The sequence below is a fragment of the Ischnura elegans genome, chromosome 3 (assembly GCF_921293095.1).
Source record: "Ischnura elegans chromosome 3, ioIscEleg1.1, whole genome shotgun sequence".
NCBI classification, from domain to species: domain Eukaryota; kingdom Metazoa; phylum Arthropoda; class Insecta; order Odonata; family Coenagrionidae; genus Ischnura; species Ischnura elegans.
Genome location: NC_060248.1, coordinates 58818640 through 58830698, shown reverse-complemented (window position 1 = coordinate 58830698; position 12059 = coordinate 58818640). Strand labels below are relative to the sequence as shown.

The window sequence follows — 12059 nt, the reverse complement described above, 5'->3', positions numbered from 1 at the left end:
ATATTTTTTCTAATTTTGATACGATTTGCCCAAATTTTATGACTATTGGTTCTCAACCTTAAATTCCTCACTCTTAGATCAACGTTGACATACGCCAGCGATTCGGGTTACTCAAAAGGAAACTTTCATGCCACAAATATTTCACCGAAGCTTCAATTTAAATTAGAGGAAAGAAACATTTCCATTCGTTCATATTTCAATCTAAATTTTTTCAGACCTCCCGAAGTACGATCAGAAATAGAATGAATGCATATGGGAAAAAATGTAGACAGAAATGAAGTGGATATAATAACAGAACTATAAATATATTTGTGTTAAGGTATCTGAGCTATCTTAGTGTTAACAGGCATTTCACTAGCGACCGGGTTTAATTCAAAATTGTAATGATGAATTACCAATAGCGGTCAAAAATTGCATTAACTGAGCCGAATGTGCAATACGTAATTTCAATACCTACAATAAATCTATATGTACTTGGTAAGATTTGGCCTTTGCCTTAGGAAAAACGCAGAACACTTTTTAAGAAAATTGTAATGCTCGAAAAGTCATGCAATAGAATGGTCTCCAACTTGTATGAAAATATTTTACAGTAATGCGTTAATAATTCGATAAAACAGTGGACTATATAAAGATGTTTAATTTCAGATAAGCTGTTGAAGCATTAATAAAATACAAGAAAAATAAGTTCGCATTGGTATTCTTTACTGTAGATATGCATTAATCAATGGATACTATTTTAATGCATAGAAAAGAATTAATATTTGTAGCAAATACGTGATATATTTCTTTTTGAGTCCACAAACTACCGGAGTGAATTTTGAAAAACGAGAAAGGACGTCTGTTCGCATTATCCTCAACGTTACTGCTAAAGTGAATCTAAAAAAATGATAACGTAATTATGTATTCAAATATCTTGTGCAAAGGCCTGGTTAAACGGTAAATTTACGCGCACGAGTTAATGTGTGAAGGTAGTGACGACTTTGGTGAACCGGAACGGAACATCTACGAATGAATGAACAAACTTAGAACAGGGACAGGTAATCCACTAATCCCATGCATGTGGGAGTACAATTGCATGCTACATGCTGGTGATTGATCACCCCCTGCCAAACACACTAGAGGTGGCTCGCAAGGTATTATGTAGATGTTAGTAGAGTTCATTCGATGGATGTGTGTTTTGTAGTAAAGATGACCGTCAGGTATGATTTGGATCATCGAGGAGAAACGTGATTAGTACTATTAGATAGACTGCTTGGGCAGCAGAAAACCATGTCTCAGTCACCCCGAAGCGGGCCAAAAAGTGAGTATTTCCAGGGAAGAAGATTAAATATCCGTTTGACCTTGTGTTTAGCACGTATTCAGTTAGAACTTTAGGTGGAAGAGCCGCGAAATATTTGAGGGTGACACCTTAAGTGCAAGAAACTAAAGTTTTGAATAGCACAGTGTGGGTTTTCGAAATGCTGACGTTATAATTACGTACAGACAGAACAGAGTTGAGCCTATGGATACATACCAGGATACTATCCTCAATCAACGAAAACTGTTCCACGCCGCGACGCCTGTTCTGCTAAAAATCGATTATAACTTCCAAAGTGTGCTTATTAAATGTATGAATTTGTTATCTTAGCGATGGATTTAACCTTACGTTCAATGGTGTTATTAGTAACTTCTAGATTCTTTCTGGACCAGCATAGAGGATCATATTCTATGCGTTATGAGACAATGCCAAAACTGACTCGCTCGCAAAACTTAATTTCACCAACTTGATACCATTCGCACTTTTTCACGATGGAAACTTAATTTTTAGTTGCAAGTGAAGAATCAGCGTGGAAGCTGCGCGCCGTAGCATGCCGCAAGAAATACCTTTCATTTAATTGTACAGTCGTCGTACAGGTCTACAGGATACGCATAATTAGCGCTGAGTGTATTGGCTAATTAATCTATAATAGCAGCCTTTTTCCTGACATATTTCTGGTTCACTATAGAGCGAGATGATCTGATAGCGTAGGGCGTTAGCCCATAGCCGAAAGCATATGGGCTATCTAAAATGCATATTGGCGCACCATCTCCTACAAAACAAGTTGCCAATCGGAGGAAAATGAAACTACTGCTGAAATCTTTGGATTTAAAAATCAAGTCAATGCCAATTTCGTGAAAAGTATTCGTTTTTATCGTATAAGAAATAATTTTAACAAATAAGTGCTCTTTTAAAGTTTTTTACTTTATTAAATAAACCATTTCAAACAAATCCGAGGAAATAGGGAAATACCTACCCATACCCAAATCTGAGAGAAATGTTTTTTTTATTCAGGCTAAAAATTCTGCACTTAGAAAGCCATCGTCATCCATTTATTAACCGTCAAATATGCTTTCAGTTACAGATCCACTAACTTGTAAAATATATAATTGACTTAGACAGACATATCAGAGATAGCTTGCTAACAAGCAAGCCATCTGCGCATGTCAAAGTTAGCAAGCCGCACTACAAGTAAACTAATATATTTCTAAGACCTGAATGTTGTAATTAGGCATTCGGGAGAACGCCGTCTTATTTCGAGCTCACATATGGTGTTTGGAGTGAGGGTTCCTTGGGAATCCTCTCCTCCGTCATGAGGTGGTTGAGCTGAGTAATGACGGGGGTGAAGATAGCGGGTAAAGATAACGCACGTGGTGGCTAGAGGGAGGGAGGCGGAGGACAACCATGACGGAATCGGGAAGTGTGGAATGGGCCAAGTGAGAGAAAGGGATTATTTCCTCCTTTTAGAAAGAATTCGAGGGATGTTCCTTGTGCGTATGAAGGCCTTGGGCTTCAAGGGGTAGAGTACTTCCCAACCCCAAATGTCCCCCTCCCCTCACCGAATATTCCCCTCGCGCCCCTTCCCATCACGGTCATCGCTATATATGCCAACCTCAGCTGATGTCTCGGTCATTTGCTTCTTGGCAGTGAACTCTGAGGACGTAAGTATTATCGATGTGAATGTTTTGGGGTGATTTTTCTGGTGCTGATCTATGTTCTTAAAATTGTGTGTAATTGTGCATGTTGATTTTTTTCCTTGAGCGTAGCTTAGTGAAAATGTTCTCAATGCAATTCGATGTCTCTAAAGGCCTGATTACGTAATACATTAACTCGTACGGGTCGATGTCTGATTGCATGAATGATTTTGGTGGACCGGAGCGGAACATGTACGAATGCATAAACCAAATTAGAACAGGTTCTATTTTCTGTTTATGCATTCGCACAAGTTGGGTGGTTATACGGTGCATTTTGGCATTCATTCACGCGTTCATATGTTTAAAAATTACCTTGTGCGTGTTAATGTATCGTAAAACCAAGTCTTAAGGGATTACGTGTCTAGACGCGGTATAGTATTACTTTGACTGCTGATAGGGCGATTTCGTATTTTAGTCACTGGTAAATCCCTTCGCTACCCTCGACTAGCGAGGTTGCTGAGGTAAATGAGATCGCTGACGTACCGTGAGATTCCGAAGTTCACTTGATTGTGGCTTTGTCTCGGGAGAGCCCTACCCTTTCGTATCCTAACCATTCATGAGGTTGTATCACAACCAACGTATTTTTCACTCGAGAAGCCTTTGATTATGGCGTTAATGTCATTGAGATGGATACGGAAACTAAAATTAAAGTCGTGGATTCATGCTGAGTATTTTTTGATTTTGCATGGTTTTTAGTAAAAATATAATGTTTCTTTAGTTATCCTTCGCTATTATTTGTCGTTGTTTCTATCAGTCTGTAGAACTGGTGAGGATTCTTCTAAACATGAGGTGCCTGTACGGTCTGCTGGCTATTTTTGCCATCCGGGTGCTCTCAGTGGGAGGACAAGAAGCCAAAGAAGTGAATGAAGTGATCCCACCAATTGGAGACTGCAAGTGCCTACCGTATTATCAGTGCCACAATGGGTCTGCCATTGAAGATGGAGCCACTCTTATTGATATCAGGTAAGATTTTTTCTTCTTTCTTTTGAACGGAATGAAGAAAGTATTTTTTTCATTCAGTTTTTTTTAAATATGGATACTAATAGAGTAATTATTCTTTTTGCTATTTTATTTAATGGGGGTCTGTAATCTTTCTGTCAAGTGCACGCTAGTGTTTTATGTGATTTTGGAGAGGTTTAAAGAAGTGTTTGTGATACTTTAAGTCGGTCTATTCACATTGTATTGAATGATAACATTCTGAATGTGGGATACTTCAAAGTATGTTTCGCGGAAGGTGTATTCTTTCGTGGGAGATTAAAAAATTATTTTCATTAGTTAATTAGAAAGCATAGATGCTTGAATTGCGCTGATTCGGATAGCATATTATTATCTCCTTCTGCTTTATCAACTTAGAGATAGTATCGACAAAAGCGATAAAATTTAATAGTCAAATAATCATTTCACTTAGCCATAAAATCGCATATTTGTTAGTAAGACCTTTTCATTTTACGTCTTTTTTCTTATCATACGTATTATTTTTATGACAGTGTGGTGTGTATGTTGGGGTTGTCTTGAACTTTAATTGTCGGTGAAAGGCTACGCCCTTTCCAAGCACCCTAAAGGTGGCTCGCAGGGTGTTATGTAACCTACGTTAATTTTCCAGTCGCTCCCCAAAACTACATTGCGTTTATCTTCTGTCTACTTACTACATATGGATTGCGTGTTTTGAGAATTATGTGAATATGCTCGTTCCGCAATTTCTACAGTTTTTCTTAATGCTCCGGTAGCAACAAAAAAATCCGTGCGGATATATTTTCATTTAAACAAAAATAAGGATAACGGTAAGAAATGAAACTACTGGAAGAGTCATAGCTTCATTATGTAGCATTAATTACTGGTGCACCTCTAGAATAAACAGAATCTACAAACGTCATTAAGGAATTCGACGAATTATCGCCGGAATCATGTTGGAATCCCCGTTGTAAGGGCTATTCGATACCTCCACTGTAATAGCGCTCAACGATCGTCCACCGAATCAAATCCTCATCTAGAAGCCCTAGTAGTACTAGATGAGTGGATTTGATTGGATGGCCGATTGCTGAGCATTTGTGAAGAGGAGGTATCGTATTGTAAGCTGTTCACGGGGAGGTAGGAAATAAATTAAAAAGAAATTCTTCTAGAAAACACAATGCGTTACGTCTTAGCAATATTTGGTTTGTCTTGCAGGATCAAGGTCGAGACATGCGAGAATTACTTGGATGTGTGCTGCAAAGTTCCCAAAGAAGAGAAACCGGTACACCACGAAGAGGATGAGCACGAAGAAGGCGAGACTGCATCTTGGGGAAGTTGCGGCGTTCGTCACCCGAAAGGCGTGGCCTTCCGCATCACCGGTGGTAAGGACGGCGAGGCGCAGTTCGGAGAGTTCCCTTGGATGGCGGCCGTTCTGCTCCCGAGAGAGGTGGCGCAGCACACAATCGATGTGAGGGATCAGATCACGGAGACTCCCAAGATGGTGCCCCTTCTCCTATACCTGTGCGGGGGCGCCCTCATCCACCCTCACGTAGTCCTCACGGCTGCTCACTGTGTAGAACGGTAACATAATTTTAACATTTATTTGCTACTCCATATAAATATGTTAAGCTTGCAGCGTGCCACTGTATTTGCGCAGTCACACTTCTGGGTCTATCTCAGTACTACGAATTGCTATAGAGATAGAGTTAAGTGCGTTCGATGAAAAATCTCTGCGCGCACATTTTAGACTTTGTACCAGCGCTGTAGCTTGACATTGTGAACTATGAACGTATTGCGATCGGCTACTGGCCTGGTCTGGAGTCAGCTTTACATTTGTCTGTTCAAATCAACCTTTGTGTGGAGCCTTTTGCTGTCTCAAAGGCATATACGCTTAGTATATTCAACACACTTCTTTGTAGAAATTCATTCAATTAATTCAAAATCCTCGCGTCTTCGCAATTATTTGACCTAATTAATTTCCATTTATTCTCTGCCAGAAGTTGAAGCAGAATTTTGAAAGAAAGATGGATGAACAGCTGTTTAGAATATTTTGCACATAATATATTCATTCGGTTAATTGGATTGCTTGCTCAAGTTTTTTTTCCAAAAGGAATTCCAGCAATGAGATATTCCTTGGGATTGTGCTATTTATTCAGGATCTTATTGAATGTATAAAATAATTTAATGCTCTAGTCAAGGGAAAGAATTTTAAGTTTAACTTGTTGTTTAATTGGCATTCATCGTGAACCTCCAGAAAAGCCTTGCAAGAACCTCAATACACTCTAAAGATAGTGGTCGTCATTTAAAGTTAATAGGCATGATAGACATGGTGTGTCTAGGCAAGAGTGCCTTGTAGCTTGGTGCAAGGCTTCCCCCAAAGCCGCCGCATGGTGGCTCGCGTATCATGAGAAAGTCTATAGTCATTCCGTGACGATAGAAAAAACAAACTCCGATCTCATTTTGTTAACCATATCTTGCTGACGCCAACGTACTACGGAAGAACAGATCATATAAATAAAATAAGAGAGATAGATTGCAGAACAGACAGATTCCGAATGTCATTTTTTCCACGATCAATAAGAGATTATAACGGCAGCAATAGAACGCGTAAATAGATTGCATGACTTGTAGTGTAGCCTACTAACCTATGTAAAACTTACTGCATGTTTCTGAATTTCTATTCTATATTCTATTTCTAACAGCATATAGTAGTATAGTTTGTTATTATACGGGACGTTTCTTGGACGGTGTGGTGTGCATGTGGGAGTCCAAATGCATGCTGGTGATTGATCACCCCCTGCCAAACACCCTAGAGGTGGCTCGCAGGGTAATTTGTAGATGTAGATGTAGATGTAGCGTTAATTTTTGATGCTTGAATGTTTGAGTCACTTTATGGAGAGATTACCTCGTAAAATTTTGAATTATTAAACTTATTTATTAAATTATTAAATTATTTGGCCTATATTATTGTTTTAATCTCATTATTAGGCTTTTCCAGTAGTATTTAAGTGGTCTGTCCCCACTTAAATTACACGCTAGATTACAAAGTAGAGTGTACGGAAACCATAAATTCGAGACTTCATTTCTGTCATCGCATTTTATGGTTTTTATTTCACCCATGACTTGTTTTTTTTCATATTAGTCATGCAGAAGACACCATCACCATAAGAGTGGGCGAATGGGACTCGCAGACCACCAAGGAAATATTTCCCAATCAGGACAGGATGGTCTCTAAAGTCGTGATCCACGAGTTGTTCAAGAACAGCACCCTCTTCAACGACGTGGCACTGCTCTTCTTCGACGAAGCGATCAAACCGGCCAAGCACATCGGGATCATCTGCCTCCCGGAGAAGGACCAAGTCCCTCTCCCGGCGACCAGGTGTTTGGCCAGCGGGTGGGGCATGACTGAATTTGGTAAGGTCCTCCCTTTGCAAGCCCAATTACAATTACAGTCCCTAGGTAGATTTATTTAACACTTATCGTGCTGATCGTGACATAGATCTGTACCTCAGTGCTGGCCATTTTCAAAACTTTTTTTATTTCTTAACAACCAACCTTTGATGCTAGGAATAACTGTTTGGCATCTTTCCATAGAATGAATTTTTTCATTGTTATTTAGAGGTTCGTAACGCTTCGTTAAAAAAAGCAAACTATGATTTTTCAAAATACGGATGGTGTAATATTACTCCCGTAGCAAAAATTGAACTATTCCACCTGGTGGAATATTATTAAATGTATTATAAATATTATGTAAGGTTATTACTAACATAATATTACGCCACGTAAAATCATTTAATTTTTGTTATAGGCGTAATATTACGCCATCCGTATTTTTTTCAATACTTAGTAAGGATGGCATAATATTACGCCATTCGTGGTTCGCTACGTTTTTTAAACAGAGTGGTACTAACCTAGAAATAAACTTTATAAATACGCCTACATTATGGAAAGTGCTAAGCCTTAAATTTTTCCCGGTTTGAGATTTCCACGAATATGGCAAGTATTTTCCAGTCGACCAATTTTTTTCACCTTGCGCGCGTTACAGTGTTTACTAAGTCTCCATTGGCGTCGCCTAGGGTCAGAGTGCTCAGATTTAGCCGAGAAATAGGTCCCTTTTGACTGTTGATCCAAATTTATGATAGAGATGTTGTGCTCCATCAAATTCATAAATTTTAAATATTATTCATCGCAATAGCAAAAGCTTGCTTGCATATGATCTGTACTCATCGCCGTAGAGATTTTTTGAAAATTGATTTAACTGCGCCCGAAGTGGCAAAAAAATAAAGCTCCAATGGGAGTGATTACAGTGATTGTAGTGGCGCCTGTGTGTTACCCCACAGGACTGGTACTACTTCTCCCCAATCTCAGCTCCGCTACATTTTTCTCGACCTGCCACAAGTACTCAAATATCTAGCATCCCATGCGAAGCATTATATCAATTTTTCCTTTTAAGTCACTCTTGCCACTTGATTGCTTTCTCTCCCGTTACATGGCCACCGCACCGGGAATGGGAACAGCGAATGGTTCTCAAATGTAATTTTTCTCTTAGTCCTTTGCATATTAAATTTCTCAGAAAAACTGATTTCTTTGTTTCAGTTAATTGGATTTGTTCGTTAATAATTTACAATCAAAACCTGTATATGCTAAAATATACATTCCTAGTATTTGCATAATAATAATTGGCCTACTGTAGTTCTCAATTCTTCTTTTCTTGTCCCAGTTTCATAATTTTCCCAGAGTGGTTCTTCACTATGCCTAAGTGCTCATGGTCTTCCCTTAGAATAGTTCGAGTACTAAAATATACTCTTACTGGGCTTTATATCCCTATTATTAACGTCTTTTTTCAGGGAAAGAGGGAAAATACAGCACCATTCTGAAGACTGTTGAAGTTCCAGTGGTGGGTTCTGACAAATGCCAGGCGTATCTTCGTAAAACAAGGCTGGGAGAGTACTTCAAACTCCATAAATCCTTCATGTGCGCAGGTGGAGAAAAGGGAATAGACACATGCAAGGTAAATACAATTTAAGAGGACTTCTTTAAAATTTAATAGTCGATAAGCATTTAACAATAAGTGTATGAAAGATAATTAATGTAAATGTTTCTCAATATATCTGTAATTGCATATATTTAACTGCATTACTGTTTTAGAGAGAGTCGTGCTTGTAACAGAATTTTCAGTGATGAGAATATGAAGTAGGATAGTAATGAATTTCCTTTGTTTCGGAATTTACTGAGAATATTAGATTGTTTAGCCCAGTCCAGAAAGATAGTTAATCACTAAAACTTTAAAAAAACTGTTTGCTTTCTTTATTCAATTAAGTTTGAATTTAAATCTATATTTAGCTGCATATTTTTCAGAACCGGACCATATCATTAGTATAAATCAGCTTCTGCGCTTACGACTAAGATTGAAATAGCAAAATCAAGGATCGTGTAATGGTTGAATGAATAAACGGAATGATAGCGTTGATTTGGCTGTAATTTTTATTGATATTTTATTTAATAAATACTCTGAGCATCATAATTGGAGAATAAGTATCAGAATTAGAATAAAATCAATTAAGAGATTTTTTCACTATCTCGTAATATTTTTATGATTATAAATTGACAAAAATTGTTCTCCTGCATCCCAGTGATTGGTCACACCTCCCCCCGCAAAACACCATAGAGGTGGCTCTCAGGGTATTATGTAGGGCCGTGTTCCAATCCACCGTAAATGCACTCTTGCGCTCTTTCCGTCACGTAGTGCGATTCCAATCCGCTCTACGTTCTGCTCTGAAGAGCGCATAGTCGAAGAGCACGAGAGAGCGCAAGGATCCACCCTTACTCGCTCTTCAGCCCGTTCAGCCCTTCGTCTACCGCCGTTGAGGTGGAATTTCCGTGGGTTCGGATGGGATTTGATTCGGAGCAATGATTCGGTTCTTTAAATCGTTAATAAGGAATCGAGTGAATATCGAATCCGAATGAATCTTGAATAGATGTGAATTTAAGGGTGTCCAGCGACCGGGAAAGTCGGGAATTATGCACGAATTTTTGATCCACCCCGGAACTGTAGAAACGTTTATATCAAATTCATTTCACAGATAATTTTTCCAGTTCAACGCCCATTTTCTGGTTAAAACGTGTTTGTTGTAGATTTAAGTGCAATAGCTAAGAAGAGTTTTTTCAGCTGCAACGAAACGTGCAATGTCAGACGAGACAACAGAACCGAAATATACTAATATATGTACTCTATCTGAATGAATGTAAATATCTAACTATGTACTCAAGTAAGATTAAAAAACACGAAGAATAGAATGCCAGGTGACGTCGAAATGTTAGGAGCAGCTCGTCAGCCTTACTTTGAATAATGTCAATGCTAACGAACGTATTCAATGTGTTAACTAACGTATTTCTTTTCCTTGTAAATGCATGAATATGATAATGATATAACATGAAATCACTTCAATGATTTAAAGTCATGTAAGGGATTCGGGTAAAATCATGTAAAAAAATTCGTATATATCGCAGTAATCACGTAAGATTAAACTGGGATTTGTAAAATTTCCCTAGAGAAGCTGGAATTATGCATGAAGTTTTCTGCTTTGGCTGGACGCCCTAAATCTGTCGACTTACTGCATTTAAAATATTATGACGGGTACCTATTTACAGTGATTATAATTTTTCATTTTCACTACATATTTAATAAATTGTTTTCAGATATAAAAACCACTTACATTTGTCTGAATGTACGAAATTGGTTGCCTACACGAAATTAGTAGCCTACAATTGATAAATATGTCGCCTATGCCGTATTTTATTCGTTATAACTTCTGCAATATCATTTATAAGTACATATAAGCATATATATAAGTACATATATTTATAAGGCAATAAATTATTGCAACCAAATTGCAACACTCACTTCATAACAACAACAACATTGCACTATTTTCTTACCCTCCAAATTTGTTACTCAAATTTTTTCAGTTTCGAAATCTGCCACTTGACAGTGGTGGCACTACTTGCAATAAGAGCCGGAAAGAGCGAAAGAGCCGTTTAGAGCGTAAGAGCGCAAGAGCGTAGAGTGCACCCTATGGATTGGAACACGGCCTAGATGTAGATTTCTACTAAAACTGGGGTTTACATTACCCTTCCATTAGGTTCTATCAGCCACCTCCATCGCTCTTCCATATATTTACTCACGAAGGTTGAAAGGTCAAATAGACTTTGACGGTTCTTGCCCTTATTTGTATCAGTTCCTAATAATTTTTATATTGTTTTTTTAAGGGTGACGGTGGAAGTCCCCTGGTTTGCCAGCATTCTCATAATCCAGACCACTATGTGCAGTCGGGAATCGTCGCTTGGGGTATCGGCTGTCAAGAGCAGGAGGTCCCAGGAGTGTATGCTGACGTGGCCAAGTTCAGAGAATGGATCGACGAGAAGATGAAGGAATTCGAACTCGATACGTCCTTCTATACCCTGCCGAAGAAATGAACCTCTTACCAAAGCTTTTACAATGGACCTGAGAAGCAGTATTCTCTTTCATTAGCTGAGAGAGCATGATATTTCCTAATGCATCCGTTTTCGTCGATGCTAATAATTTTTAATCGTCACAACCTCTTTAACTCCCTATTTTTTTACAATGGATTCTTTACACATACCCCCTAAGGCTACTCGTAGATTGTCATAAGTTTTGTAAAATTGTGGTGCTAACATATGACAGTAACTTTGCATTTTAATACCATTATGCGGTTTTAGCAGTAGATGGAATGTGATAAGACTTATTTTAAGAGTAGTAACAAATGAAAACTCACAATTATCACAAAGAAACTTGAGAAAACTATAAGTGCGCGGGGCATTCAAGAAACTTTTTGCGGACTTTCAATTTATCTCGTGTGCATTTTAGCATTCCATAGTTTACGATAGTGTTGCAGGCGTACAGATGCTTTTAGATTTTAAGGTGCTTTCATGTAAAGCCACAATTCTTTGAAAGAGTATGATTTGGAATGTTGTGACTTGATTGTACTCTAATAATTACCGAACTCCACCGAACTCCTTGATAATTTTACAAACCAGTTTTTAATATTGTATCTGTATAATTTGAATTGTGAAATAAATGTACTGTAAAGAACTTA

The 12059-nt window shown here is 38.2% G+C and overlaps 1 protein-coding gene across 1 annotated transcript; it reads left to right on the top strand.

Annotated features, from left to right (window-relative positions):
• The first annotated feature begins 2860 nt into the window (after nt 1-2860).
• On the top strand, nt 2861-12059 carry LOC124155863 (phenoloxidase-activating factor 2-like). The gene is made up of 6 exons (XM_046530017.1): nt 2861-2958; nt 3746-3954; nt 5158-5523; nt 7085-7356; nt 8790-8953; nt 11212-12059. The coding sequence occupies exons 1-6, from the start codon at nt 2902-2904 to the stop codon at nt 11416-11418; spliced, it is 1275 nt and encodes a 424-aa protein (XP_046385973.1). The 5' UTR covers nt 2861-2901; the 3' UTR covers nt 11419-12059.